At 38.7% G+C, this 27,997-nt stretch overlaps 3 protein-coding genes across 3 annotated transcripts in view; 2 read left to right on the top strand and 1 right to left on the bottom strand.

The window, feature by feature from the left end:
- pde10a (phosphodiesterase 10A) overlaps positions 1–3,011 on the top strand; it is a 44,138-nt gene extending 41,127 nt beyond the window's left edge. Inside the window, exons 21-22 of the mRNA XM_087802851.1 lie at positions 922–1,010; positions 2,085–3,011. Coding sequence (XP_087658977.1) covers positions 922–1,010; positions 2,085–2,184 — 189 coding nt within the window. The 3' untranslated portion in view covers positions 2,185–3,011. The remainder of the gene's footprint in view (positions 1–921; positions 1,011–2,084) is intronic.
- An 8,295-nt stretch (positions 3,012–11,306) lies between these two features.
- pla2g12b (phospholipase A2, group XIIB) lies at positions 11,307–13,681 on the top strand. The gene is made up of 4 exons (XM_087803274.1): positions 11,307–11,799; positions 13,152–13,228; positions 13,316–13,481; positions 13,563–13,681. The coding sequence occupies exons 1-4, from the start codon at positions 11,307–11,309 to the stop codon at positions 13,679–13,681; spliced, it is 855 nt and encodes a 284-aa protein (XP_087659400.1).
- Positions 13,682–15,156: 1,475 nt separating this feature from the next.
- Positions 15,157–27,400, bottom strand: oit3 (oncoprotein induced transcript 3). The gene is made up of 9 exons (XM_087802987.1): positions 27,326–27,400; positions 24,345–24,722; positions 20,402–20,512; positions 19,994–20,116; positions 19,781–19,903; positions 19,463–19,623; positions 17,235–17,647; positions 15,491–15,590; positions 15,157–15,417 (listed from the first exon to the last, which is right to left on the bottom strand). The coding sequence occupies exons 1-9, from the start codon at positions 27,381–27,383 to the stop codon at positions 15,265–15,267; spliced, it is 1,620 nt and encodes a 539-aa protein (XP_087659113.1). The 5' UTR covers positions 27,384–27,400; the 3' UTR covers positions 15,157–15,264.
- Between the last annotated feature and the right edge of the window lie 597 nt (positions 27,401–27,997).

Raw genomic sequence — 27,997 nt, 5'->3', positions numbered from 1 at the left:
ATGTTGTACAAAATACTTTATTACGAGAAAAAAATTGGGTACGAAAATACTTTTTTACCAGATTAAAGTTGTACAAAAATACTTTATTACCAGATAAAATTTGTAGAGAAAACTTTATTACGAGATTAAAGTCGTACAAAATAATTTTTTACCAGATTAAAGTCAGACAAAAATAGTTTTTTACCAGATTAAATTCATACAAAAAACTTTTTTACCAGATTAAAGTCATACAAAAATACTTTATTACCATATTACATTTGTACAGAATACTTTATAACAAGATTAAAGTTGTACAAAATACTCCTACGAAAATAATTTATTACCAAATTAAAGTCGTACAAAAATATTTTTTGACCAGATTAAATTCATACAAAATACTTTATCACCAGATGCAAGTCGTACGCAAATACTTTTTTATGAGAATAAAGTCTAGGAAAATCATTTATTATGAAATTTGAGTCGTATGAAAATACGGCAGATATGACGATGATGATGATTTTGAATATTCTTTTGAAAGTTCTTGCTTGATGCTGATGTGTTCAAAAGATGAAGGATTCCCTTATTTCTCTCTAATCTCGTAATTCAGTATTTTTGTACAACTTTAATCCCTTAATACATGTATTTTACACAACTTTAATTTTATAATAAAATAAAATAAAATGTATCCCTCGTAATTAAGAGAGATTAAATTAATGATTTTTTAAACCGATATAGAAATAAATACAATATAAATATCAATATTTATATAAAATAATATTTTTAAAATACGAGATAAATGCTTTCCTCTAATCTGAAGTTTTGAACAAACCTAGAAAACTATGCGTTTGTGTATGAGGGGTTATAATATTACAGTTTTTTTTAAATAGTCGTTGTATTGTCTAAAATCCATGATAACATGTTTCCACGTCTCTGTCGATGCAGATGGGATTCTACAATTCCGTAGCAATACCTTGTTACACAACGTTATCGAAGCTCTTTCCTCCGTCCAGTCCTCTTCTGAAGGCCTGCAAGTAAGTGTTTGTTTCATCAATCATTCAACATGATCGATCAAGTGTTGTTTACTTTTCCAGACATTATAGCACGATATGAAGATCCAAACTGAGATTAGGAACTAGTTTACAGATTCACAATACACCTTTACTTCTGGACTTTTATTTTTTCTTGGTTTTTTTTATGTCATACCTCATCATTAAGGATAAACCAGCTTTACCAGACTTATTTTCGTCACCAGAGGAGGATGATGTAAAGATTCATTTGTGAATTTAAAAAAATACTTTTGTGCCCGACCCCTGTTTACTTATAGACTCGTGCTAGCTAGCATAGTTCTGCCGCAGCGGCATTTGACTACCTTAATTTCACTTTTGAATTCATGTATTTGATCGTTTTAGATATAACAAAAACAAAAGACACATATGTGCAGAAACTGAATAATTACCAGATGATATTTTGTGTTTGTTTTTTTGCTCATAAACAAAACAAGCTCAAACTGCACGTTTTTGTTCTTTTATATGTATTTCTGGATCTTAACCCATAAAACTTAAAAGGCTTTTTATATTTTATAAAGTATTAGCAGCACATGTTTAGTGTTATAGCTTCATCCTCACTTCAAAAATGTGCTTAACCCTTGTGTTATCTCAGGGTCATGATCACCCGAAAGCCCAAAAACAAACGTAATTGTCAAGATGACCCGAAGGCAGGAAAACAAACGGGTTTGTGGTATCCCTTGTGTTGCTTCTAGGTCAAGGTGAACGACCTCCACCACTGCTTATGTATATCTGTTAGCAAGGGAGGTCGTTCACCTTGACCCAGAGACCACACAACGGATACCACAAACACATTTGTTTTCTGGCCTTCAGATCATCTTGACAAACGTTCATTTTTTGTTAAACAAACGTGTCGAACACAGTGCTCTGTTTGTCTCACTCCCCCTCAGTAAATTCATCACCGCACCTGCTTACTATCAGCACATTTAATCTTTTGAATCAAGTTTTAATTTTTCAAATGCCGTCATTCGAATTTGAAAGTCAAATCCCGTCGTCGTCGATGACGGGGGTGTCAATAAAGTTCCTCCCTTGTGTCCTCAGGGAGAACCTGTGTCAGTGGGAGAAGATAGCACAGGGCGAGCTGGAGGACGTCCTGCCCAGCCGACCGTCTCATTCAGGTCCGGTCAAAGTGGACAATTGACCTCGAGGGGGGGGTCTCCGGCTCCGCCACACCGAAAATTCTGCCCGACGTTTATCGGGGGAAACTCTGAAGGTGACCTTGAAAAAACACAGTTACCTCACCGGGTGACGTACACTGACTGTTGCAGCGTCTCAGAGACTGACCACTGGCCCGCTCAGCCTGGGACGACCCCCCCCCCCCCTCCTCCGTTATCTATCGTTTTACTCTTTTTTTTTTCTGGTCTCCGCCCGAGAGACCCTCCTTTTTCTTTGTGAAGCGGTACTGTTGGTACTGTTGGTACTACTACGGCGAGGCACAGACAGAAGGAATGTGCAGACGAGACGACACCCTCTCGTGATCGGGGACGACAGAATGTTTAAATCCTTTGCAGTACTTGAATACATATACAGCCTATACTAAGTGGAGTTATTGTTGTACGAGAAATGAAGTAATATATTCCGAGAGGACGCGTCTCACAGCCCTTTGCTCACCCACGAAAACACCGACTAAACAAAAGGTGCCAGCTCTGACTGTTTCTTATTCGTTTATACTAGTGACGATCACAGCTCCAGTCGTGACGCTAGAAAAAACATTGTTACGTATCTTGAGTTCTGACATTTTAAATCTTTATTTGTTTCTTAAAAGTGTTACAGCCACACATGCTAACAGGGTTCACCCTCCAAACTTCTTTTTTTCTAAACTCCAGATCAAATCAATTCTGACCATTTATAAAGAAATCTACATTTTTAAAAGTATAATTCAAACTTGCTTTGGTTATTTTCATTCTAGAATATCCTGTTTTGTATTAGATATTTTAATGGAAATAAGTTTTTTAATCTAAATTTACTGGAAGATTATTTTTTTTTATTTACTAGCAACATGTTGTCTAGTAAGTTTTAAATGTATGAATTATTTTCCAACTTTTTTGATTTTATTTATCAAATAAATCTATCTATTTATCTATATATATATATAAATATATGTATAAAAATAATACATGATTTTATTTATCATATATATATATATATATATTAATGATAAATAAAATCATGTATTTATTTTTTTCTTCAAAAAAAGTTGGAAAATAATTAATTTTATATATATAAATATATGTATAAAAATAAATAATTAATTTTATATATATATATATATATATATATATATATATATATAAAATTAATTATTCAAAAAACCCAATATATATATATATATATATATATATATATATATATTGGGTTTTTTGTTGGTTTTGGGTTTTTTTTGTTGTTTTTTTAAATAAAACCCTTTTTTGATAGTTAAGAAATAATTCTTATTTCACTGTCAACTGGAAGCGAGTCAAGAATTATTCATTATAAAGTCATTTCCACCTGTTTTATTTTGGAGTCCACTCGTCTTTATCCAAAAAAAAACAAAAAAACTCTGCTACTCCCTTTCAAAAGCATCGATCACACGCTTTTCCAAGATCTTCCAAAATCGAAAAAAAACAAAACAAACAAACTCTCTCTAGTCATTCCAGTGTCGTTCCGGACCCCAAAAAAAGTGTGCACTTCACTGCGACGACTTCCTGTTCCGTCTGTGCGTCTTGATCCAACTCTTGGTAGCGACGGAGAAAACTGTAGATGTTAGCATGTGGTGCTAAGCTGATGGCAGTCGTGCACTTTTACGAGTGTGTTTCACTGTGTGTTTGCATGTGTGCGCGCTAGAGAAGGTGTGTGTCGAACGTTCACCCCCCAAACCCCCCAACATGGATAACGTCCATTACACTGCACTGCCCCCCCCCCACCCCACCCACCGTCAGCACCAGTTATATTGTCTGCACTATGTTCAGCTTATGATCTTTATCATTATTATTATTATTATAATTATTGCTATTATTACTGTTGTTATTTTCATGAATTACTCTTAAATTTAAATTAACTTATATTTTTTATACAAAGAAGAATATTGTCCATTTTCCTTTTGTAAAAAAAAAAGAAAAAAAAAAAGAACAGCTTTGACGTGTCGCTGTTCCCCAGAAGAATTGAGGAATGTTCAAATGTTAATGTAAGAGCAGTAGCCCAAATGACTTTTAATAAATACTACATGAAAACATCTCCGTGTGCGATTGTCCTTCTTTCTGCTTTATTTCTTTTTTTATTCATTTAGTTTAGTAAGTAAGTTAGTAAGAATTTTAAAATTGATCCTGAAAGAAACTGGCAGCCAGTGAAGAGATTTAAGGATCGGGGGAAATGTGAGTTCTTCTACTAGAGCGGGTCGGAATTCTTGCTGCAGAGTTTTGTTTCCTTCTAGTTTAAACACCGAAATAAACTGTAACTATATTCTAAACAAGAAGATACAAAAGCACAAATACATGTTTATGATAAGAATATTCTCATATCTATCTATTAAATTATCTTCAGTTACTATTTATGTAGCCTAGGAAAAGATGGTGTGTTTGCTGACAGAGAAAAACATACGTTAAACTTTTTCTTTATTTTCATTTGTCTTTTCTGTGCGTATTTTTCTTATCCTGCAACTACACGTAGAAAATGAAAGAAAATAGTCTCTGAAAACTAGTTTTAATGAACAATAACGACACATTTTGTCAACACAGGCAGATGAAAGTTCATTTATCATATAGATGTAAGTAACTAAGTAAGTAAGTAAGTAATTTTTATTTATATAGCGCTTTTCCGGACCAGGGTCACAAAGCGCTTAAACAATCGAAACAATATTCAATAAAGTATATACTTTAAAGGTCAAGATAACACTGAGGTTGTATCTTTGATTTTACAAGGTCAAGTTTTCCCATTTTAAGGTCATTACGGACAGCGCAGCAGCAGTGAGAAGCCATACAGGTTGAATGACCAAAACCTTCTTAAATGCAAATCAAACTACTTTTCAGTCCTGGGTTTCAAACCAACCTTCAATGAATCTAAGAGGTCCTGGCTATGGAGGCAGGTCAGGTGTTTGGAAGACGCTGACGTGGAAACGACACCCAGACTGTCAGCACTCGGGTCCAAACACGGGTCGTCTCACCCCAGAGATCGCTCACCTCGTTACCACTTTCACGGAGCTGTGACACCCACTGCCGCAGCGGAGATCACTGACGTCTGCAGCGATGACGCCTCAACAGTATTTAGAAACAGCCGGAGGGAAATTAAGACTTTTTTTTTTCCACTTCCTCTCAACCCAGTGAGACATTTTTAGAAACTACACTTTAATAGGAGAGAGAGAGAGCGTGCTAACTAAAAATACAAGTTAACACAACTTATTATACTTTATATCAGACTATAAAGAAGAGATGTTTATAATCAGAACTTTGTGCGTTTGATCATCATCACTATTTATATCAGCATTTAAATCTCACACCTTTGATTTTTACATGTTGTACATATTTTTTTATTTAACTAGCTAAAAGCTAACTCCTATGGGAAAACCTATTCAGTTGCTAATGATGCTAATAACCTTTTGAATGGAGTTATTTCTAAGTGGAAAACATTTGTATTTTAATTACGATATTTGAGGCATTTTTAAACTGTGATTTCATTTATTATTATTATTATTTATTATTTATATTTATATTCGGATAAAGAAGTTACAAATTATTTTGAAAAAATGCTTGCGACTCAATGATGTGTTGACGTGTTTGAAATGTGAGTTTTATTTATGTTTGATCATCAATGACAATTCAAATGAGCATTTTAATCTCACACCTTTGATTATGTTGTAGATATTTGTTTATTTAACTAACTTAAAGTTTACGCTTATGGGAAAACCTATTGACTTGCTAATGGTGCTAACAACCTGTAATTTAATTTATTATTATTATTGTTTTTATTCGGATCAACAAGTTATAACTTATTTTGAAAAAAATGCTCGCTAAGGATTGATGGGAACTCATGTGTTGACATGTTTGTAAAATGTTGCTTGTTGAACTATCTGGATAAGGGTTCATTTATTGTTCTTTTTACACTACAAAAGAGAGGCATAAAGTCAATTATAAACTATAAAAAAAAGATGAATATTATCAGATTTTTGTTTGCGTTTGATCATCATGACTATTTATATTAGCATTTTAATCCCACACCTTTGATTTATATATGTTGTGAATATTTGTTTATTTAACTAGCTTAAAGCTAACGCCTATGGGAAAACCTATTGACTTGCTAATGATGCTAACAACCTAAAATAGTTTGATTTAGTTATTTCTAAGTGGAAAATAGCATCATTTTTATTTTCATTACTAGTATTGATGCCTTTTTAAACTGATTTAATTTATTATTAACATTTATTGTGTATATTTTTTTTCGGATCAATAAGTTACAACTTATTTAGAAAAAATGATTGCTAATGAATGATAGGAATTTATGTGTTATCATGTGTTATCATGTGTTATCATGTGTTATCATGTGTTATCATGTGAGATTTCTTTTGCGTTTTGATCATCATGACTTTTTATATTAGCATTTTAATGTCACACCTTTGATTTGTATATTTTGTGAATATTTGTTTATTTAACTAGCTTAAAGCTAAAGCCTATGGGAAAACCTATTGACTTGCTAATGATGCTAACAACCTGTAATTCTATTAATTATTTGTATTATTTATTTATTGTTTTCTTCGGATCAACAAGTTCTAACTTATTTGAAAAAAAAATCACTAATGAATGATTGGAACTCATGTGTTGACATGTATAATGTTGCTTGTTGAACTATCTAGATAAGAGTTCAGCTGAATCTCAGAGTGTGTCAAAGAACTACACTTCCCAGAGTGCACCAGCAGCAGCAGACCAGCTGCTTCAGTCATTGGCTCTAATGAGCAGCACCTGTGAACTGTGACCTCATGGAGGTTCAGTCAGTCAGAGAGAGAAGATGCTCCAGGTTCACCATGGGTTCAGTCCAGAGACGCCAATGGTCGGTGAAATGTTTGATTTACCTTGATTGTGTTTGAAATGCTTCTGAGATGTTCAAATGTATGTTTAACCGTGTAAATATTAGTTTAGGAACACATTGCCCATTTACTATATGGATTTAGTGCTTGTTAATGCGTTTACAATGTTTGATTAAGATGTTTAAATGAATTTAAAATATTTGAATGTTTAAATGAATTTGAAATGTTTAATTGTTTGAATTAAAAATGTTTGAATGTTCAAGTTAATTTAAAATGAATTTAGAATGTTTAATTTAAATTGATAATTAAAAGGTTTTTTTGTTTATCTGTCTTTAAAGGTTTACAACTCAATTACTGAGAAGCCGAAAGAAAAAAATAAAAGTGATTGAACGGAACATTTGAGTTGTCCTTGTGTCCTTTGGAACCTGAACAAGAGGTGGACTTGATGATAAGGGTTCATTTCTTGTTCTTTTCACACTACAAAAGAGAGGCATAAAGTAAATTATAAACTATAAAAAAAAAGATGAATATTATCAGATTTTTTTTGCGTTTGATCATCATCACCATTTATATTTGGATTTTTTTCTCACACCTTTGATTTATACATGTTGTACATGTTTGTTTATTTAACTAGCTAAAAGCTAACGCCTATGGAAAAACCTTTTGACTTGCTAATGATGCTAATAACCTAACATAGTTTAAATGGAGTTATTAGCATCATTTTTATTTTCATTACTGGTATGGAGGCCCTTTTACACTGATTTTATTTATCATTATTATTGATATTTTCATTCAGATCAATAAGTTAAAACTTATTTAGAAAAAAAAAAAGCTTGCTAATGAATGATGGGAATTTATGTGGTATCATGTGTTGACATGTGAGATTTTTGGGGGGTTTGATAATCATGACTATTTATATCAGCATCTCACCTTTGATTTGTATGTGTTCTAAATATTTGTTTATTTAATTAGCTAAAAGCTAACGCCTATGGGAAAACCTATTGACTTGCTAATGATGCTAACAACCTAAAATAGTTTGAATTGTATTTTGATGGAGTTATTTCGAAGAGGAAAATGGCACAATTTGTATTTTCATTACTAGTATTGAGGCTTTTTAAACTATGATTTATTTTTATTAGGATCAATAAGAACTTATTTTGAAAAAATGCTCGCTAATGAATGATGGGTATTCAGGATGTTGTGCGTGATTTTTGCACAATTTTTGATTTTATTTTTAAGAAGTATGATGGAGTGATGAAGAGCAAGTTGATATTTAGCAAAAAAAAAAGACCTGATCATTTGAATGTTCAGGAAGACATGATGACTCACTTTTGGGGAAGAAATGCACTAAATTTAGTGTTTAATTCAGCAACTTTGTGACTTTCATAGAAAATATGTACGTGTGGTTCCATCATCGTGTCCTGGTTTCATCAGACTAAAAGTCCCATGATGCACTGCAACAGTTTCTAGCTGAGAAAACAGTTTTGATCAAAATATATTTCAAATATGTATTTCTGTCAGTGTCCAACCACTTCTACTGGACGATTGTTGTAGCGCCCCCAGTGGTCGAGATCGCTCAACGCACAAAGACAAACATGAACCAAACATCGAGAATATTTACTCTCATGAGGTCCACTGGTGATCCACAAAGATCTCACTGTTGGAGCCAAAAAACAGAAACAGGATGTCTCCACCATCCCAGCGCCAGAGGAGCGAGGGATGGAGTCTCGAGATCAAACTGGTGGTGAACCACATATGACTTCTAGATGTTCCCGGCCCTGCAGCGGCAGCACATGCTCCTTTATTAATAGTTAATAAGTGGCTTGTGAGCGAGTGAACAAATCATCTCCTCAGTGGACACTTCTGGACACGAGTATTTTATGTTTGGCTTTTAGGAGTTGACAAGCCTTTTGGTTCAACTTCATGATGAATCCAGGAGATCCGTGTCATAGATAACGGCTCATGACATTTTTTTTTTTTTTAAGTCTAAAATTACACGTGTGCTCCAGGAATCACATGGAAATCATCTCACCACAGAAGTTGCTTTTCCCACATCCGCTCCGGGTCATTGGCTTGTCATGAGAGAAGCAGCCATGAAGTTGAGTAACAGGTTCTATTTTAGAGGAGCTTGAGGCTGAAAATATCGGGGGGGTTTTAAATAACAGATTTTTTGTTGGATCATCTCTCCTTCATGTCCTTCGCTTATCTTTATCTCCGTCTCCAACGTTCTCCAAACATAACGGATACAATGAATACGTTTTTGAGCACAGTAAACTTATGAATATGTTTTTGATTTTGGATCAAATCTGACCAATGGCTGGAGTGAGGATCAGGCTTCGAGCACCAGAGCAACAGAGGCTTAGATCTACCAGATGAGATCTCAGGTGTCGGCTTAACAAAGCATGACACGGTTTAGCAGTTGACACCAACTGGAGACCATGAGGTCAAGATAAGAAGCACCTTCTGAGGTGATGGAGAATGGCCAACTAAGATCCTGTGAGCCTTCCAGATATTCACACCGACAAGATGGCAATGGTAGGGTGACCAAACCCCTCTTTTGTGGTGCCTTCCTGGCCTTTAACTTATTTTCAAGTGTCAAATAATAGGAAAGTCATCAGAAGACACACTTAAAGTTGAAGACAGATCCACGCAAATCAATAATGAGTGAATCACAGTAGCGAGGAAAACTTTTAGATGGCAGAAACCTTGAGTAGAACCAGGCCCTGTTATGGCCTCCTGCTGTGACCAGTAGACAGTTAGATGGAGAGAAGAGTGAGGTAGGATACAGTAACAGAAAAGAATAGTGTACTCTCCTTTTTTTCTTTTAAATCTTTAAAAAAAAATTGGCGAAATCACCTTCGCAATAAGGACCATCGTATTTATGGTAAATTGAGTTAAACATCGTCACCTATTCATCGTTAAATCTTACGATCTACTTTAAAGTTATCATAGGCACGGAAAGTTCAAACAATAGAGCCACCACTTCTATTTTTTGAGGTTGCGGGTTCGATCCCCGATGTTGGAATTCAATGTGGTTATTATAGAGATCTTACAGTGTTGCGGCTGCAGTAGATGACCTGCACTCTTAGGGCTCCTTTACTTATTCAGTAAATTAATTTTACACAACTTATGTATCTACGATGTAATGACTTTTATTTTAATACTTACAGCTGTTCAACTCTTCTACAAAAAATACTAAATAAATATAATGAAAACAATATGTACCCATCTTTTTCTTTTTGCTCAGTTTTTAAGGCATTCTTTATTATTTTGCATTAGTCGTAATAAGAGGAACTATTTTGAGTGATGGGCCAAATATTTGTAATTTAAACATTTATATTAGTATATCATTTACACCAGAGAGGTTGTTCTGAAGAATATAATACTGAGATTTGACGAGAAGAGATATTACATTTTATTTTGTTAAAGATTTTCATATTTATACAGAAGTATTACAGGCTAATAATGTTGTTTAGGAGATCAAGTGTTTGATTTTAATGCTTTAGATAAATAATAAATACATTTATAAATAAGTATATGGAAGAGGAGAAACAACAATGATAATAATGTATAATGTATATTATGTATATCATGTGAATTCATACCTATTTAGCATATGCTTATACATTACGCTATATTATGTTATGTATTTCTTGTATGGATATCTGTGTAAAAATATGTGGCAAAAGTACTTATTCCTACTCCTTTTTTTCTAACTACAGGGTTTTTGTGATGTTTTCTTATTCTGCTTTTCGTTTAACTGGTGTTTTGTTATTTTGTATGTACACATTTTCTTTTGTTTAAAAAAGCTCGAAATAAATATCCATTCAAATAAATAAATGTATTATTCATTAACACATTGTTTTATTGCCTAATCGTTACTCTCCTCTGAAACCTTTGCATAGTGTTTCTATTTCTGACCACTAGAGAGCAGCAGCGATCAGAGGAAAAAAACAAATCATTCAAATCGACAGCATTAGATTCTCATCTTTAGATTCGCATATTTAAAGCTTCCATAGAAAGTATTGTGTGTTTCTTTATGTGATTAATCTTTGTCATGACTCTCACCAGCGCCTCCCGATCAAAAAAACGTGTGATGAAGTTATCTTCTCCTTCATGTTCCTGAAAGAGAGAAGATACTGTATCTCTGATAGAAGTTGACCTTTGCCCCCTCGCAGCCCTGCTGTCTGTCGGATCAGAGGTCAAAGTCTGATCAGCTGGCGCTCCTGTCTGCGTGAGCTTCAGTGTCAACAACACCAGCACCGATCACCATGCTGCTCCGGACTCTGGTCCTTCTCCTCCTCGCCCTGTCTCCGTGTCGGGGGGCCGCCCTGGGTCTCTACCAGGCCGGGGCCACGGACGAGACCCCGGATGTGGAGCTCAAGGAGGGACTCCAGGACGGACTCCAGGAGGGACTCCAGGACGGACTCCAGGAGGGACTCCAGGAGGGACTCCAGGAGGGACTCCAGGAGGGACTCCAGGAGGGACTCCAGGGGGGACTCCAGGGGGGACTCCAGGAGGGTGTCGCCGACATACTAGATCCTATAGAACTGGTCGAACCTGACCATCCAGCCATAGAACCCAGTGAAGAGGAGCACGACATCGAGACGGTCCCGCAGAACTCGACGTCAGCTCAGGAGGAGGCGAGCGGCTGGAGCATCAGCTCCATCAGAAGCCGACTACAGACCGTGCACGGGTACTTCGACTCCCTGGTGGAGCTGGCCGGAGGACACGACGGCGTGTGTCGGTACAACTGCAGATACGGTGAGTCGTGAGCAGGACCAGGATCTGATAACGTGCTGATCAATAGTCATCAATAAATAATGATCTTCATATAGAAGTGATGCTCCTGTCGCTAGTTTCAAATGATTGAAATAATCAAGTTAAAAACTACAAGCGTCACAACTGTGCTTTAAACTGGCTGTTAATCCCAACATTTAGCAATAAATAAAAATGAGCAGTTATGGTGAATTTACCAGATCATCGTGTCAAATATCTTATCTATTTAAGAGTCTTTGAATTATACACATCCAAATAAAAACAAAGATTAATATAGAAATAGCAAAAAAAATGCATTTTGTTATTTAAAACTCGATTTTTTTTGGCAATTAAATTAATCTAAAAAGCATGTTTAATATCATGTAAAAAATAATAATTGTCTTATAATTTTATCTGAAATGGTTAGCATTTCAGGTTAACCTGCTATAAATGAGATGTATTTGAGTGACAGCTGATCTTAAACCTCTAAAATAAGCAAAAATAGCAGTAAATACATCAGTCTGGGTCTTAAATTATCTTAGTATGAGAGAAGCTATATTGGAAACGAATTGCCACATAATGTTCTATTAAAGAATGACAATTATAATAGAAATATGTATAATAATATCTTGAATGAATGTATGTTTCATTCTATGAAACCAATGCTTTTTCCACTTTATCATGAACATAATTTTTTAACCTTCCTTGACATGTTTACCTCAGACAAGATTTAATGTTTTTAATGACAAGCTAAGCTAACAAGCTAACATCTTTATTTACTTCACATTAAAAAAATGATCAGTTTTGTTCTATTATGCGTTACAGGGTCGTAAGGTTCGGCTTAAAATGACTCTCACAACAAATTGTGTGATGACGTGTCCCTGATTTTGACCCTGGCTCCTATGAGGGTTTGAACGAATTCAAGGGATGTCTTCTTAAGAAACAGTTTAAACATGAATTTAGTGTTTATATTTCCACTCACTCTGATTTTTCAACACTTTAATGAACATATTTATTTTATTTTCAAGCACATGACATAATAGACCAGACACAATTATGTTTTATCAAAGTTAGAAATACTTTTGAAGTAAAAAGAATGGTGTTTGAGCAATTATATTATAGTACATATGTTACAGTACATGTGTTACAGTACATGTGTACTGTTATCACATGAAGGGGTTTATCAGTCTGGTCTCTATCAGTTAAGATAAGTTTCTCGGGTCTGCTGATGCTCCGCACTCGACTGTACTCGCCTCGACTTGCATAATCAATACTGACCCAGAATCAGGTACAACTTATCTGAAGCTGTCGAACAACCAGTGTTGATGTGCTCAGTTCATCAACGTGTCTTTCTCCAGGAGAACCTCCCGAGCCTCGGCCCGGCTACGTTCACCAGGAGCCCAACGGGTGCAGCTCCTCTCTGGTGGGCCTCCAGGTTAACCTAATCCTCATCTTCTTCTTGATTATAGAACGTTCTTGATTATGGGATGTTCCCCATTAACCCCTGGTGGTCTATCAACAGATGGACCCGGGAATCCCGGCCATGACCAAGTGCTGCGACCTCCTGGACGTCTGCTACGACACGTGCGGCAGCGACAAGTACCAGTGCGACCACGGGTTCCGCTCGTGTCTGCAGGACCTCTGCGCCGACCTCAAGGTCAGCCTGGGCTTCATGTCCGAGGCCAAAGGTGAGAAGTGAACGTGAAGGTCGAGTTCACAGATGAACCCTCTGACCTCTTGACCCCCGTCCTCCTCCTCCTCCTCCTCAGCCTGCGAGACGATGGCGGACGCCCTGTACAACACGGTGTGGACCCTCGGCTGCAGACCCTACATGAACAGCCAGCGGGCGGCGTGCGTGTGTGCGGGCGAGTTGAAGGATGAACTGTGACACGAACGGGTGAAAAAGACCGGCGGTTAAAAACTGAGAAAGTGTTTCTAATGGCGCCAGATGTGGCGGCTAGAATATCATTTGTTAAATTCCCGTTTGGGCTCCATGACTCCATTAGCATAAACGACTGCGATGACTCCAAACAAAAGCGCCCGATGGGAAGGATATTGCAGAAGGGATTAATTTCCTCATTATGGAATCGATTAAAAGTTGTTTGATATCTAGAGGACTCGCGCATTAGTCAAACATGTCTCGTTTCTTTTTTTTTAAACGAAGGTTAAGATTTTAATGAATAAATGTTTCACTAATTGAAGTGTGACATCACGACGGCGCGGGAGGATGATGTAACGGATTCATATTGGGACGTGGTTCGTGCTGGCGTGTGAAATATTCGCCTCTTTTTCTTACTGTAGATGATTTTTAGTCAATTAATTTTAATTATGTTTAACCATTATTATTTTTCTATTGAACTAATTAACCTCAACCTTTCAAAATATTCCTTAAAAAAACATTTTTATTTATATATATTTATATTATGTCAACATATAAATGTTTATATATATAGTAATTATATATATAATTATTTTTTTAAGGATAGAAAATACTTTTTTACTACAAAGAAATTGTGAGAAATAAAATGTGTAGAACATGAGTGTAGAAATTAGGTAAAAAGTAGAGTTTGAGATTTGTTAGAATTTGCAGCCTATAAATCCAAGTGAAACAATAAATTAAATTAAATTTTAGTTCAAAAAAGGATAATTTCAGGGCAATGTGCATATTAAAAAAAAATATTTTAATTAATTATATTAAAGATTAGACTAAGATGAAAGTGTATACAAGTCCAAAAATATTTACAAGCAGACGAAACAATTGAATAAAAAGAAGAAAAGGAAGACTGGTGACATATTTGGTGTTTTAGGCGTAAAATGCATGATTTGTTCAGAAGTGAAGCTCAGAAAATGAACTGTGGCCTGTGAACGAGTCTCTAATAGAAACGTCACTCAATGTTCTGTCGATAAACGTCGCTGTCAGGCCGAAGTGGCCGCATTACCCAGAATTCCCTGTGATCTTGACACCGTGACTGACAGCGGGAACACGTCACGAACACACACACACAAACACACACACACACACGAGTCGTTCAAAGGAGGAGTGTTTCTCTGTTTGTTTTGCCTTCTGCTTTAAATAAACTGAAGCGGTTCTTCTTCTTCTCCGGTCTCGACCCGCCGGGCTCTGATGTGGCGCCGCATACGCTTTGCATCCACTCAGTATTCACACACAAACATTCACGATGCTAATTCCACACGGCGATGCAGTTGTGCGGCGCGTGGACGACAATTAGTTTTATTTTCGTGTTTCACAGTAGATGCATCGCAGCATATATAACACGTCACAGTACATCAAGTATCACATGGTCTTCCTCAATAACTTGCTCAATTAAATCATGTGTTCATCTTGTTTACTTTATTATCAACTGTAAGCTTTATACGAGTCAGCATATATCATAATACCTCCTGTCATATCTTCCGCTCAAGCGTGCGGGAGATTGTTTTCTTCCTGCCTAAGGGGTCGGGGGTCAGGGGTCAGGGGTCGGCCAGGATGACGATGGGTCCGCGGCTCACGGTGTGTCGCTCCCGCCGGGCGCCGGTCTCTCTCCGGACGCGTCCCCTGCACCTCTGGGCGCAGCGGGAGTCGCCGGCCCCGCAGACCAGGACCTGACAATGGAGGAAGACTTGCTGCAGACCCCCCCAAAAAAAGGATGGTCAGTCCCAGACAGTCACCCCCCCACCCTTTAGACCGCTGACTCACCCGGTTGTCCTTGCCGATGAACTTGAAGACCTGGACCTGGTAGTGTTTGGAGAGCTGGTCCTTGGAGGTGATCTGAGTCACCGTCTCGTCTGAGATGCAACTGAGCAGAAACAAACATCTTTGAGTGACAAGTACGATGCCGATGACAAAAATAATTGGTTGAAAACAAAACAATATAGTGGTCATTATTTATACAATTCTATTTATGGCTATAAATATGTGTTTCAGTCACTAACATCACGAAGATGACGTAGAACATGATCATTACCGCTCAGTTATTGACCCAGAGACAACACAAGGGATACCACAAACACATTTGTTTTCAAGCTTTTGGGGTAACCTTGACCCTGATCTAACACCTCCCCAGTACACGAATGCTCATCCCCAGATGCAACACTAATAGACTCAGGGACTTTTCTTCGATCTATGTTCTTCATACTTGCTATGAGCTGGAAAACCAATTTCCCTAAGGAGACCTTTAGAGGAGTCAATAAAGCTCATCCATCCATCCACTCAGTCAACCACCCTGTCATCCATCCATCCATCCATCCACCCTGTCATCCATTCATTAAAACAATCATCCATCCATGCATCCATCCAACCATCCACCCTGTCATCCATCCATCCACCCTGTCATCCATCCATCCATCCATCCATCCATCCATCCACCCACCCTGTCATCCATCCATCCATCCATCCATCCATCCATCCATCCACCCTGTCATCCATTCATTATCAACAGGAATTCCGTGTACGGTTTTGCGCCGTCGAAACATCCTGGTTCGGCTGAACCAGTGACAAAAGGGTTTTAAAAAAAAGTGCATTTTCCGCCAAGTACAAACATAACAAAGGACTACTATCAAGAAGAGCAAAGTGTGAACTCCCTCTAACATCTCAGAGGTTCATTCTTCACTTGTTTTCTCAGTCGAGCAGCTGAGCCAGTGGCGACCCAGCTGCTGCTTCTTGTTCTGCTCATGTGATTAAAACAGACAGAGCTTCACTACTTTGCTTTCGAAAGCAGTGCTGTGTCTCTAATCGCATACTTGCGTACTTAAAGTTAGTATTTTTAGTGCGTAATTGCGTCTCAATTCTTAGTATGCGAAATTTAGTGCGTCATGCACACTAAATTGTCGTACTAAAACGCCCACAAAACTGAGTATGGTTCGATGGACACTAACCACCCTAAACCGCTCCATCTTAGTGACGTTGTAAACGGAAGTTACATCATATATATATTCATATATATGCATGTACTTACAGGTGCTTTTTCAGCAGCAGTAGAAGGATGAGGTACCAGTGTAAATATCTCGCGAATATTTCGATTCTCATATTTTTTCTTTATTTCTTTTCTAAACTTGCAAAACGTGCTGCCAGCAGGTGTCAATAGCGTTCCAACAGCTGTTAGCAACCATCGTTAAATAGTAGTATAAGAAGAAGCTGTCGCGTCATTTCCTGTAAGTGTGTAGCGGCAGTGTTTGATTTGAGACATACTATCTGTGGAGAATTTTCGTACTAGTTAGTATGTACACTATCCTGATGCATACTAACTTCTAGTATACTAAGAAGTATGCGATTTGAGACACAGCACTGGACTTAACCCTTCGCCCAGCTAGCAAGGGTCTACCTTTGCACTAGCAGGGGTCAGTTCAGCAACTTGTGTAGCAGAGGTTCTACTCTGAGGATCTACTGGATGACTGAACTTAGTTTTAAACTGCAATAGCTGCAGAAAGAAGAAACCGCTCACCCGTCCTTGATGAGGAAGTACTTGATGGCCTGCTCGGCTTTAGGTCCGGGGGTCGCGAAGCAGCTCTCCACGAGTGCGGAGAGACCGTCCACCCGCTCTTTGGGCTCCACGCCGAAGAACAGCGAGTCGTGGAGGCGCAGCTGCGGCGGCGTCTGGTACGGTTCGGAGAACTCGGCGCTCTTGAAAAGCTCCAGGGAGAAGGGAAAGACTCCCTCGCTGTGTCCCGCCAGCTCCAGAGCCGACCCACGCTGACTGGCCTGGTACCCGTCCGAGACCTGGTACTCTCTGGGGAACTCGCAGGTGACCGGCAGGACTAGCTTGCTGGTGCGCACGATCAGGTCCCTGCTGCTGCCCGGGCTGCTCCGGGGAAGGCCCGTCACCATGTTGGTGCCCACGATCTTGTCCGCCGTGACCTGAACATCCAGACTCCACAAGTTATTATTATATTAGTGATAGGTTGATGAAGCCTCATGAAACAGTTGCGTAGTGAAGATTCTGTGTCTTCATTTTGTGACGCCAGTAGATGACATTTTAAGTTTAAATAATGTAAAGTTTCATTGGTTTAGTAGTAGATCAAAGCCAAAGATTATAAAGCAGAGAGTGCCATCTAGTGGCCTTTCAAAATGAAGACACTGTATCATGATACGGTCGAATGTTTCACTAGATAGCACTTTAAGTTTGAAAATGATGTAATGTTTCATTGAATAATTAGATTAGAGCCAAATCATTTTAAAGCAGAGAGTGCCATCTAGTGGCCTTTCAAAATGAAGACACTGTATCATGATACCTCATCAGTTTCATGAGGCTTCGTCAACCCATGACCAGGAGACATGTAGAAGTGCGGCAAACAGTAGAACAGCATCCAGCAGTGTAGATTGTAAACACTAGTGATGGGTTGATGAGGCCTCATGAAACATCTGATGAGGTTCATGAGATATGAAGTCAGGGTATCACAATACTTTATCAGATGTGTCATGAGGCCTCATCAACCCATCACTAGGAGGCATGTAGAAGTGTGACAACCATAGAAGAGCATTAAGCAGAGTAGATGGTAAACACTAGTGATGTGTTGACGACGCCTCATGACGTGTCTTCATTTTGAAAGACCACTAGATGGCACAAGGCTTCCTTGAATGAGTATATTGGAGCCAAATATAATAAAGTGTCTGTCATAGTTCTATGTTTATTTTTCCGATGGTACTTTGTTTTGCTTTTTGTTGCAGAGGAGGAATCCCCAGCTGCAGGCGATCGGCGATCAAGGAGCGATGCTGAAAGGTCCGACGGTCCGTGAACGCATCGCCAGAAGATCGCTTCTCGACACATGGTAAAGTTTGTTCCAGATCATTCCGTCGCTACCTCGATATTTATGGTATATATGTACTTGGAGTCTCCTGGCGACATCAAGAGGACTTTTGAAATAACTACACAGATGTTTCATAAAGCATCAGCAACCCATCACTGGGAAATATATAGATAAATAGATGGATGAATTGAAATGTTTTTTTCTATAGTTTAGTTCATTCTACAGGGATATACAACGAAATTGTAGCAGCTAAAAGAGGATTGTTGAGACATATGAAAAAAATGTAAAATTCCTAATTCTTGTGTTGGATGGATGGATGGATGGTTGGACGGATGGATGGATGGATGGATGGTTGGACGGATGGATGGATGGATGCTTAGATGGGTGGATGGATGGATGGATGGTTTGATGGATAGATGACTGGGTGGATGGATGGATGGATGTCAGTAGGTGGCGCCATCAGTTTAAAAATGATGTGATGTTTCATTAGAACAGTTGTTCAAAACAAAGGAAAACAGTGCAGAGACCGCCATCTAGTGGACTCTGAAAACAATGACACTGCTTCATGAAACTTCATCAACACATCACTAATAAATACGTCTTAAAAAAATATAAATGCAAGAATAAAAAGTTCTGCAAACTTTAGGGAAATGTACAGAAAAATAAATAAATAAATACAATAACATATAACAATAAACCGGCAGGATAAAAACTGAAAAAAAAACAATAATCAGATATGTAAAATAAACTATTAACAAAAGATAAAATTACAGAAGGCAAAAACGATCTAAGGTATACTTCACTAAGATAAGCAAGATAAGCTATAAACACAATCTAATAAGTACAGAAGACAGAAGAAAACGAGGTGTGTCGAGGTGTGTCAACAGAAGAACAGCACAGAAGGAGAAAGTAAACACACTCTGACCTGCACTGTGGTCCCGCAGGTCTTCAGGCTGAAGGCGAGATTGATGTGTGTACCGTTGGAGATCCCACGACACGACGAGTTTGACAGGAACAGATCCAGTCCTCCCACCAGGTCCTTGGGTACCGACACCGTGATGGAGCTGGGGTCACACTGGACCGGCACTACAGAGACAGAGGAACGTCACACACACAGAAGACGGATCATCACGACATTTGTTACGGAATGAAAGTCCATGAACATGTAAGTTTTTCTTTTTTTTTATTCTGCTGCATGGACTGTACACCGTGGTCTGGATCATTCACACCCTCACACACACACCCTGACAGGTGCGTTTGTCCTCGCCCAGCTCCAGTCCTCGGGGACATCCACACCGGTGCGAGTCCGGCAGTGACAAGCACCTGTGACTGCAGCCTCCATTGTTGGCGTGACAGCCCGCCACCTCTGCCACAAACACACACGATGATGTCAGGGTACACACAACAACAACAACAACAACAAAAAAAAAGACTCGTCGGGACTTCTCGGATCCACCTTGACAGCCGATGCCGTCCTCGGCCAGGACCCGACCCGGTCCGCACCCACACCGTCTGGACCCCTTCGTGTTCACACACTCCTCCGAACAGCCGCCGTTGGCCGACTCGCACTCGTTCACGTCTGAACACACACACGACAGTTTTATTTTTGCGGCTGGTTTTTTAATTAAGACGCTGGAGTTTATTGGGCGGTAAAGTTGCCGAGTGGAGCTCGATTTATAGACTTCAACCAACTTTTAAAAGGAGTTTTTCTATTACCGAGAGGGAGCAGTAAAGATAAGATGATGGATGGAGGGAAACTTCTTGACCTCTGACCTCCAGATGCTCAATGCTATGACATGTTATCGTCTTTTAAGCGTGCCCGGGATCTTTCTTGCGTGTTTCCTTTCATGACTTCCTGTCTCACCCAGGCAGGTCTGTCCGTCCGGTCCCAGGACCGTCCCGGCAGCACAGCGGCACTCCGGCTCACGACAGCTGGGACCCGTGCAGACCACGTCGTCGCAGATGTCGTAGAAATCTGAGAAACAATGACAGACATGAAAAAAAATTGTGTGAAAAGCATCACAACAAACGAAATCCTCTTGACTTATTGAGGACAGAATTGTTTTTCGCGAATCACCTAAAACACTCTCGCAACGTCATGTTTTATTTCAAGCGTAACTCTTGATTTTTCCGAGAAGCATAATCTGATGCTACGATAAAATGCTCTACTTGAGAAGGCGGAAGAATGTTATTAAATAGTAAAATTTATTTTGAAGATTGGGGGAAAATTCTGTGAATATCAAATTAAATAGCAACTAAACGTTATTACGTCATTACATAATAGTGAAGTATTATGTTATTAGATGATACTGAACTATTATGAAGGGCAATGAGACAAAATTCAGTTTTTCTCTCACACTTACTATCAAGTTCTCTCACATGACTACCAAGTTCTCTCACACTTACTATCAAGTTTTCTCACACGTACTATCGAGACCTCTCACACTTACTACCAAGTTCTCTCACACGTACTATCAAGTTCTCTCACACGTACTATCAATTTCTCTCACACTTACTACCAAGTTCTCTCACACAAACTATCAATTTCTCTCACACTTACTACCAAGTTCTCTCACACTTACTATCAATTTCTCTCACACGTACTATCAAGTTCTCTCACACTTACTACCAAGTTCTCACACACGTACTATCGATTTCTCTCACACTTACTACCAAGTTCTCTCACACAAACTATCAATTTCTCTCACACTTACTACCAAGTTCTCTCACACTTACTATCAAGACCTCTCACACTTACTACCAAGTTCTCTCACACAAACTATCAATTTCTCTCACACTTACTACCAAGTTCTCTCACACTTACTATCAAGTTCTCTCACACTCACTATCAAGACCTCTCACACTTACTACCAATTTCTCTCACGCTTACTATTAAACCCTCTCACACCTTCTATCTAACTGGCTCACATCTACTTTCAAACCCTATATTAGCACTTAATAGTACGTGTATGAGTACTTGATTGTACGTGTATGAGTATTTGATAGTGAGTGTAAGAGATCTTGTACATAAGTGCATGAGGACTTGATAGTAAGTGTGAGAGAACTTGGTAATGAGTGTGAGAGAACTTGATTACACAGGAAGCCATCTTGATTACACAGGAAGTCGCCCCTTTTTTAAGCAACTTCAAAATAAAGTTGTTAAATCAATACTTAATCTCCGGCAGTTTAATACAAATGTTTGGATTGTTATGTTATTTTTGACATGATCACGTTATTTAATGATATCGCAGCATTAATAACACAATTATTAAACGTTTCTGCTGACATCATATCCTCCTGAAGTCCGTCTAAGGTCCTGACTTCTATAATCCAGTGGAGCCTGAAGAGTGAATTCAACGCTTAGAAGATGAGCATGTAAGTTGTTTTATTATTATCAGCTCTCGTTGTGCACATCAACGTTATATCGTCTCTTTTTAATATACTATTGCAGCAATATTATTGCTTTGGCTAGGAACATTTTTGCATGTTTCCAGTAGGAGCGTTACTTGTGTGACACCAGTGAAAGCGGTTTTACGTGCTGTTAAAGTTTGTTCCTCCAGTTAATGTTACACGGTTGGATCTTGAGTCGAAGACATTTACAAATGATCATGAATCAAAAATAGTATAAATAATTTTAAGAGTCATAGTTTGCAAATGCAGTATTAAAACGTGACTTTAACACGGAAAACTAACTTCTCATCCTTTTTTCTTTTTTTTCCAGATTGATGTCATTCGAAAAGAAAGAAACCAAATCATTCATTAACTAAAGCTTGAAAAATGTAGAAAGTTTGGTCCTATTTCTCCTCAGGTGTGAAACATGGTAATGTTGTTGTAAACATTAATACTTCAGTTACTCCTCACAGTAGATGATGTTAGGATCTGTATGAGAACACTGTGAAAAAAGGATCCTTTAAAAGTTGTATTATTTCTCCACAGATGACCAGGACATGCGACAGGAAGAGCTGCAAAATATTACTTATCCTGGACCACAATGTAACTCATTTGGTGCTGGATCATCTCAAGAGTCTCTCAGGAAACAAGGAACAATTTCAAACACACACAAAGGCAGATCTAATAAACTAGCAGAGTTTATAAACTAAATTGACCATTTAAATGTTTAAACATCAGGTGATTATTGTGGTTCTTTCTGTTGTATTATCTTCAAAGTCTGGTCACTTCCAGAATCTCACTCATTTTACTTTATCTAAATATACTGAACAATAAATAACTTTCACTTCATGCACTTTTAACTTTTACAACTTGAATTTTGTTCACAGACCTTTATACAAAAGAATGTTTTTTGAGTTGTGTTAAACATAACTTTTGTAAGTATTGCAGTACTTTTGACAAGACAACTAGAAAACATCACTCATATTACAGACATCAACACTCAAAAGTTCTTATTTGCTTTGATTATTATTTAGATTTCAAATAGGCTGTTCTGTGTGTATAAAAAGTGAAGCACAATGTGGAATTATCAATAAGATGTAATGTTAAGGTGCACAACGAGGACTGATTTAATAAACTTAACATGCTCACCTTTCAAGCGTTGAATTCATTCTTCAGAAACTTTTGTTAAAAGTCCATCTGTGATTTATCAGGTGTTCATGCTATTTCTACTGAATCTAGACGCATTTCAGGCAGGTGTACTTCATCAGAAGCGTAAACTACCTTAAAAAAAACTACCGTTTTAACGTTGATATCATTAAATAATGTGATTATAAGAAATAACGTGATACCAAACCAAACATTTGTGTTGCACTGCTGGCAGCTCTGAAATTCAGTAATGATTAAACAACTTTATTTTGAATTTATTTTGAAAAAGGGGGCGGCTTCCTGTGTAATCAAGATGGCTTCCTGTGTAATCAGGTTCTCTCGCACTAACTACCAAGTTCTCTCACACTTACTACCAGGTTCTCATGCACTTATGTACAAGATCTCTTACACTCACTATTAAATACTCATACACGTACTGTTAAATGCTAATAAAGAGTTTGAAAGTAGATGTGTGCAAGTTAGATAGAAGGTGTGAGAGGGTTTAATAGTAGGTGTGTTTTTACATTGGCAGCTCCACGCTTCAGTACCTAAAACATTTATAAAGGAAGTCATCATTTTCTTAATTTTTTTTGGTTTTATATATATATATATATATATATATATATATATATATTAGCATACTTTTATTTATGATTTAAATAATAGGGTTGAATGCACAACAAATGTTCAAAAATATGAATGGGTTTCAAGATCGTAGTTAATAATTGACATATTGGGAATGATGGGAAAGTCCTGGGCTCAAGTATCTTTATCAAATGTACTTTAACCACATATAATATTATTATAATTGTATCACTGACGGTGTTTTCATCCCTGCTTGTGTGAGAAATGAATCAGAGGTTTGAAGACGTCTTCTTGTCAGGTACTGTCTCTGAAGGAGTCACGCCAACCCCAACCTCGACGAGGGGTGGCTTTGGTTTTTGGTTTAGGAATTAGATAATTAACGGCAAACTGCAATGAAGCTATAACGGCAAGATCTAACGGCTCTGTGCTTCATAAAGACATGTAAACTCTGTATTGTTCCTTCTCCTTGCAAGTAAACTGACTTAGAACCACATCTGATTTCTATTCTTTGTTTAAGTAAAAAGTGTTCAGTCAGAATTCAGATGTGACAAAGAATACTGTATGTAAAGAATATATAAATTGAATTCTATATTTTGTATGGACTTTGTTCCAAACACACACACTAAAGAGACAGTTCGCCCAGAAAATAAGGGTTTAAAGTGCAGTACACAAAAATGTCCACTCACGGCCGCAGTAGACATGGAAGCACACTGATGGTCTGGGCAGGCGGTACACGAAGTACCCTCCAGTGCAGGCCTTCACATTCACAGTGGCGTTCCAGTGGCAGCAGTTATCCCCGAAGCTGGCGCAAACCGACAAGCTGACGATCCCGTCCTGGAGTCGAGGGTGGCTGCCGTTGAGCCACACGGGGGCGTGGGTGCCACAGTGGTTCTCTGAGATGCAGAACGTGGGCATGGCATCGCCCGCCATGCCGGTGAAGCGGTACCACTCCCCAGACACATGGGTGTCGCAGAGGGGTACGCCGGCCGACTGGTTGACGTGGTAGTCGGTGTTCCTCCAGGGTTCATTCAGGCTGATGTAGGCAGTGCAGGGGTCCGGTATACCTAAAAGACATAAAGCGAATAGATGGATAGATTAAACTAGTTTCATCCAACAGGAAATGAATCAAATCCCACTGGCAGGAGTGGAGTTTCATGGAGCGGTTCTAATTCCACCAAGAAGGGCCAAGAACCAAGACCATGAAAGCATGAGTCAGTAGATCCATCAAACACAGAGGAAGATCGTTCCAAAGCTTAGGAGCAACAGCCTGGAAGGATTTCTCTCCTCTGGTCCTGAACCGTGTTCAGGAACCATCAGTAGATCCTGATCCAGAGACCTCAGACCCCAAGCTGGGGTGTAAGGCTGGATCAGATCAATGATGTAAGGAGGAGTCTGACCATGAATAGATCTGAAAGTAAGAACCGGAATTATAAAGTTGATCCTGAAAGAAACTGGCAGCCAGTGAAGAGTTTTAAGGATCTGGGAAATGTAAGTTCTTCTACTAGAGCAGGTCAGAATTCTCGCTGCAGAGTTTTGTATTAACTGCAGGTGAGACAGCTCTTTCTTGTATAGACATGAAAACAAACTGTTAAGACACAAACGCATGGATTATAAACTCCAGATCGTCATGGCCTAGATCTGGTCCTGAGGACGACTGAGGTCCGTCTGATGGTTTTCCTGCTGTGGTGCTGTTGGCGGTATCAGGGGTCTCAGCCAGTAGTCTGGACCCAGTCAGCAATATTATTTGGGCTGCAACTGGGCCTATTGGAAGCTTGATATGTGGCTTTGCACGAAGTGTCCATGTACGCCTTCACCGATTCTTGGTGCTACATAAAGGACACATTGGGTGCTAGACTGGGGGCCAAATGCACCCCACAGAATATTGCTCGCTGTGTTACAAGGCCTTGACCCAGAGTGTCGGTTTTGGGCCCTCATGATCGCGGGTAAGGCTTGGTTTGGATTAAGCTCTTGATATAGTGTTGGTCTGATCAGGTAATACTGGTTTAAGGCCGGGCCCCTAAGGGTCTGGGGCCTCAGTCCTGGTGTTGGGGATCTGGAGTTTGGTCTTAATTTGGGCCATAGTCAGGTTCTATGCTTTAATTGTGCAATAAGTGGCACAAAAATCAGTCTCGGGTCGAGGGACTTCATGTAGTTGTTCAAACCCCGCCGGGCTCACCAAGAACTGGTCGACTTTTGCCCGCGTCACACCGTAGACTTCAATCCCAGCTTGGGAGCCGGAACATGAAGCTCATAAGCAGATTAGCGCGAAGTGAGAAGGAAAACAATCAATCGCCTCTTTATAGAGTGATTAAGAGGAAGAACAATGCAGGGAAGACGAGTGGGACGACGGGCGAGAGAGAGAGAGAGATGCTGATCAAGAGGATCAGAACAAAGTAAAGCCGTTGCGTCTGTCACGATGAAGTCCCACCGCGCAGACATCGACACCTCATTACCGCGGTAACGCGCTGTTATCCGGAACCGATCTTCATAAATGAGAATAAAGAAAGATAAAAATAGCTGCCATACAAGTGTATCGTCACGATTTTTTCATCCATTTTCAGAATGTCTTTGTGGTTAGAAAAGAAAATTCTGGGCGACTCGTTCAAGGCTTTCCACTGCGTCACCCGTCGTCAAAAAAGCGATCCGAGTGAATCAGAGAGCGGGCGAAGGACACTTGTTCAACAGAGAGGTGGAGGACGTCACTGACTCGTGTAGTACTAACACTCAATCTCCACTGATGGGGCCCAAAATAATTGATTGAAAGAGCCGAAGATGTTCGGCGTCCAGCTTTATTCTTCTTATCAACAAATCCCATTAGGACGGAGACGAAATCAATCCTGCTAACAAGTTTGCTCCTCGGCCTTTTTCCTTGTGCAGCTTTTTGAGAGATTTAACACAGAATCAGAGCCATTTTTAACATCCGGAAAACTATAATAAACTATAACAATTTGTGTTGAGCGGTTGTCGTTTACTTCAAATAAAACTTGCATTATAGTCTCAGCATATAATAGAATCTATACAATTAAATTTTACTCTGGTGGCAAAAAGTCTGTTATTGTTCATTTGGTATTTTTACAATGCTATAAAAATAAATAAAACTTGACTCAAACTAAATCAGAGCATATAATAAAATCAATACAAATTCAGTTTAGATGTGGTGAGAAATAAAGGCTGTTAGTGTTCGTTTAGCATTCTTTAGGGTTACTACATGACATTAATAAAGGTTTAAAAACCTAGGGTTCATCTATGACTGTCTATAGAGTTGATCCCTGATTGGAAATACAGAAATAAGTAGACAAATGAAATTACATTTTGGGCATTTTTTAGGGTTACTACATCACTAAAGCTTTAAAAAAAACTTGGGAATACTGCTAAGCTAACATCATCTTAGGCTGGCTAGCAGAGGGGAACCCTTGATCGGGAATAGAGAAATAAGTAGACGAATAAAATGACAGACAAATGGCCATAAATATATATATATATATATATATATATATATTGTGGGTCACATACAGGTCTTAAAAAAATGTACGATGGCAGATAATTTCATGATAATTAAATTCTTCTCCACAGCCAAATGTTTCAATAAAGCACTTATTACTTATTACTACTTTAAAGTAAAAACTGTAAAGAATATATTTATATAATTATAATAAAAACAACTCACCAACAGCTGGGACGGCGACAACACACCGCAGGAGAACTGTCGCCACAAAAAGCATCATCTTGTGTTTCCTTCTGCACCGACAGCTGTGACATGAGTCGCAGCTTGTTGTGTTCATCTTTAGTCGGACCTGAACCTTCCAACGCCCTATCTGTCCACGCGACCTTGACCTTTGCTCTGCCGCACAGAGAAGAGACCACCAGTCTATTGTTCACGCCGCAAAAAAAACACACACCCATGATGCTCCGGACTTTATATTTAGACGAGGATTCAGACACTTATCGAGGAGGGTTTTCATGAGCTCGTCTGCCTCATTACTCACCCATGGCAGCGATGCACGTCAAGCGATGCATGCACTTTTTATCTCGTACATGGAATTAAATGAATGCGAGACATGAATCCTCGGGGCTGCTGGAGGAGATGAGGTGTGAACGGCGAGTTCCCTTCATTATGACTCCTTGAAATGGGACGTTGAGCCGCCATAAGCAGAGGAGACGTTAATGTACCTCTGGATGCTTCATTCAGAAGGTTCCTGGGAAAGGTTTGGCCCCTACGAAGTCGTAAAGAATGTGATATTTAATTTCTTTATTGTCAAATATTTACTTATTATTATTACCTATATCCATTTGTTAAATTTTTTTTTTCCCATATTTTGATTTTATTTATTGATTTTCT

The sequence above is a fragment of the Callionymus lyra genome, chromosome 11 (genome assembly GCF_982586985.1).
Source record: "Callionymus lyra chromosome 11, fCalLyr1.hap1.1, whole genome shotgun sequence".
Classification (NCBI taxonomy): Eukaryota; Metazoa; Chordata; class Actinopteri; order Syngnathiformes; family Callionymidae; genus Callionymus; species Callionymus lyra.
The sequence above is the reverse complement of the archived record's forward strand: the minus strand, read 5'-3'. Positions and strand labels throughout refer to the sequence as shown.

What these genes read in the sequence shown, in the direction of transcription:
- pla2g12b (XM_087803274.1), top strand. Translation starts at nt 11,307, where the DNA reads ATGCTGCTCCGGACTCTGGTCCTTCTCCTCCTCGCCCTGTCTCCGTGT. An exon ending in TCGGTACAACTGCAGATACG is followed by an intron (nt 11,800 to 13,151) that starts GTGAGTCGTGAG and finishes GTCTTTCTCCAG; the next exon opens with GAGAACCTCCCGAGCCTCGG. An exon ending in CCTCTCTGGTGGGCCTCCAG is followed by an intron (nt 13,229 to 13,315) that starts GTTAACCTAATC and finishes GTCTATCAACAG; the next exon opens with ATGGACCCGGGAATCCCGGC.
- oit3 (XM_087802987.1), bottom strand. Translation starts at nt 27,383, where the DNA reads ATGATGCTTTTTGTGGCGACAGTTCTCCTGCGGTGTGTTGTCGCCGTC. An exon ending in GGACAAACGCACCTGTCAGG is followed by an intron (nt 19,624 to 19,780) that starts GTGTGTGTGTGA and finishes CTGTCTCTGTAG; the next exon opens with TGCCGGTCCAGTGTGACCCC. An exon ending in TCATCGGCAAGGACAACCGG is followed by an intron (nt 15,418 to 15,490) that starts GTGAGTCAGCGG and finishes GGGGGTCTGCAG; the next exon opens with CAAGTCTTCCTCCATTGTCA.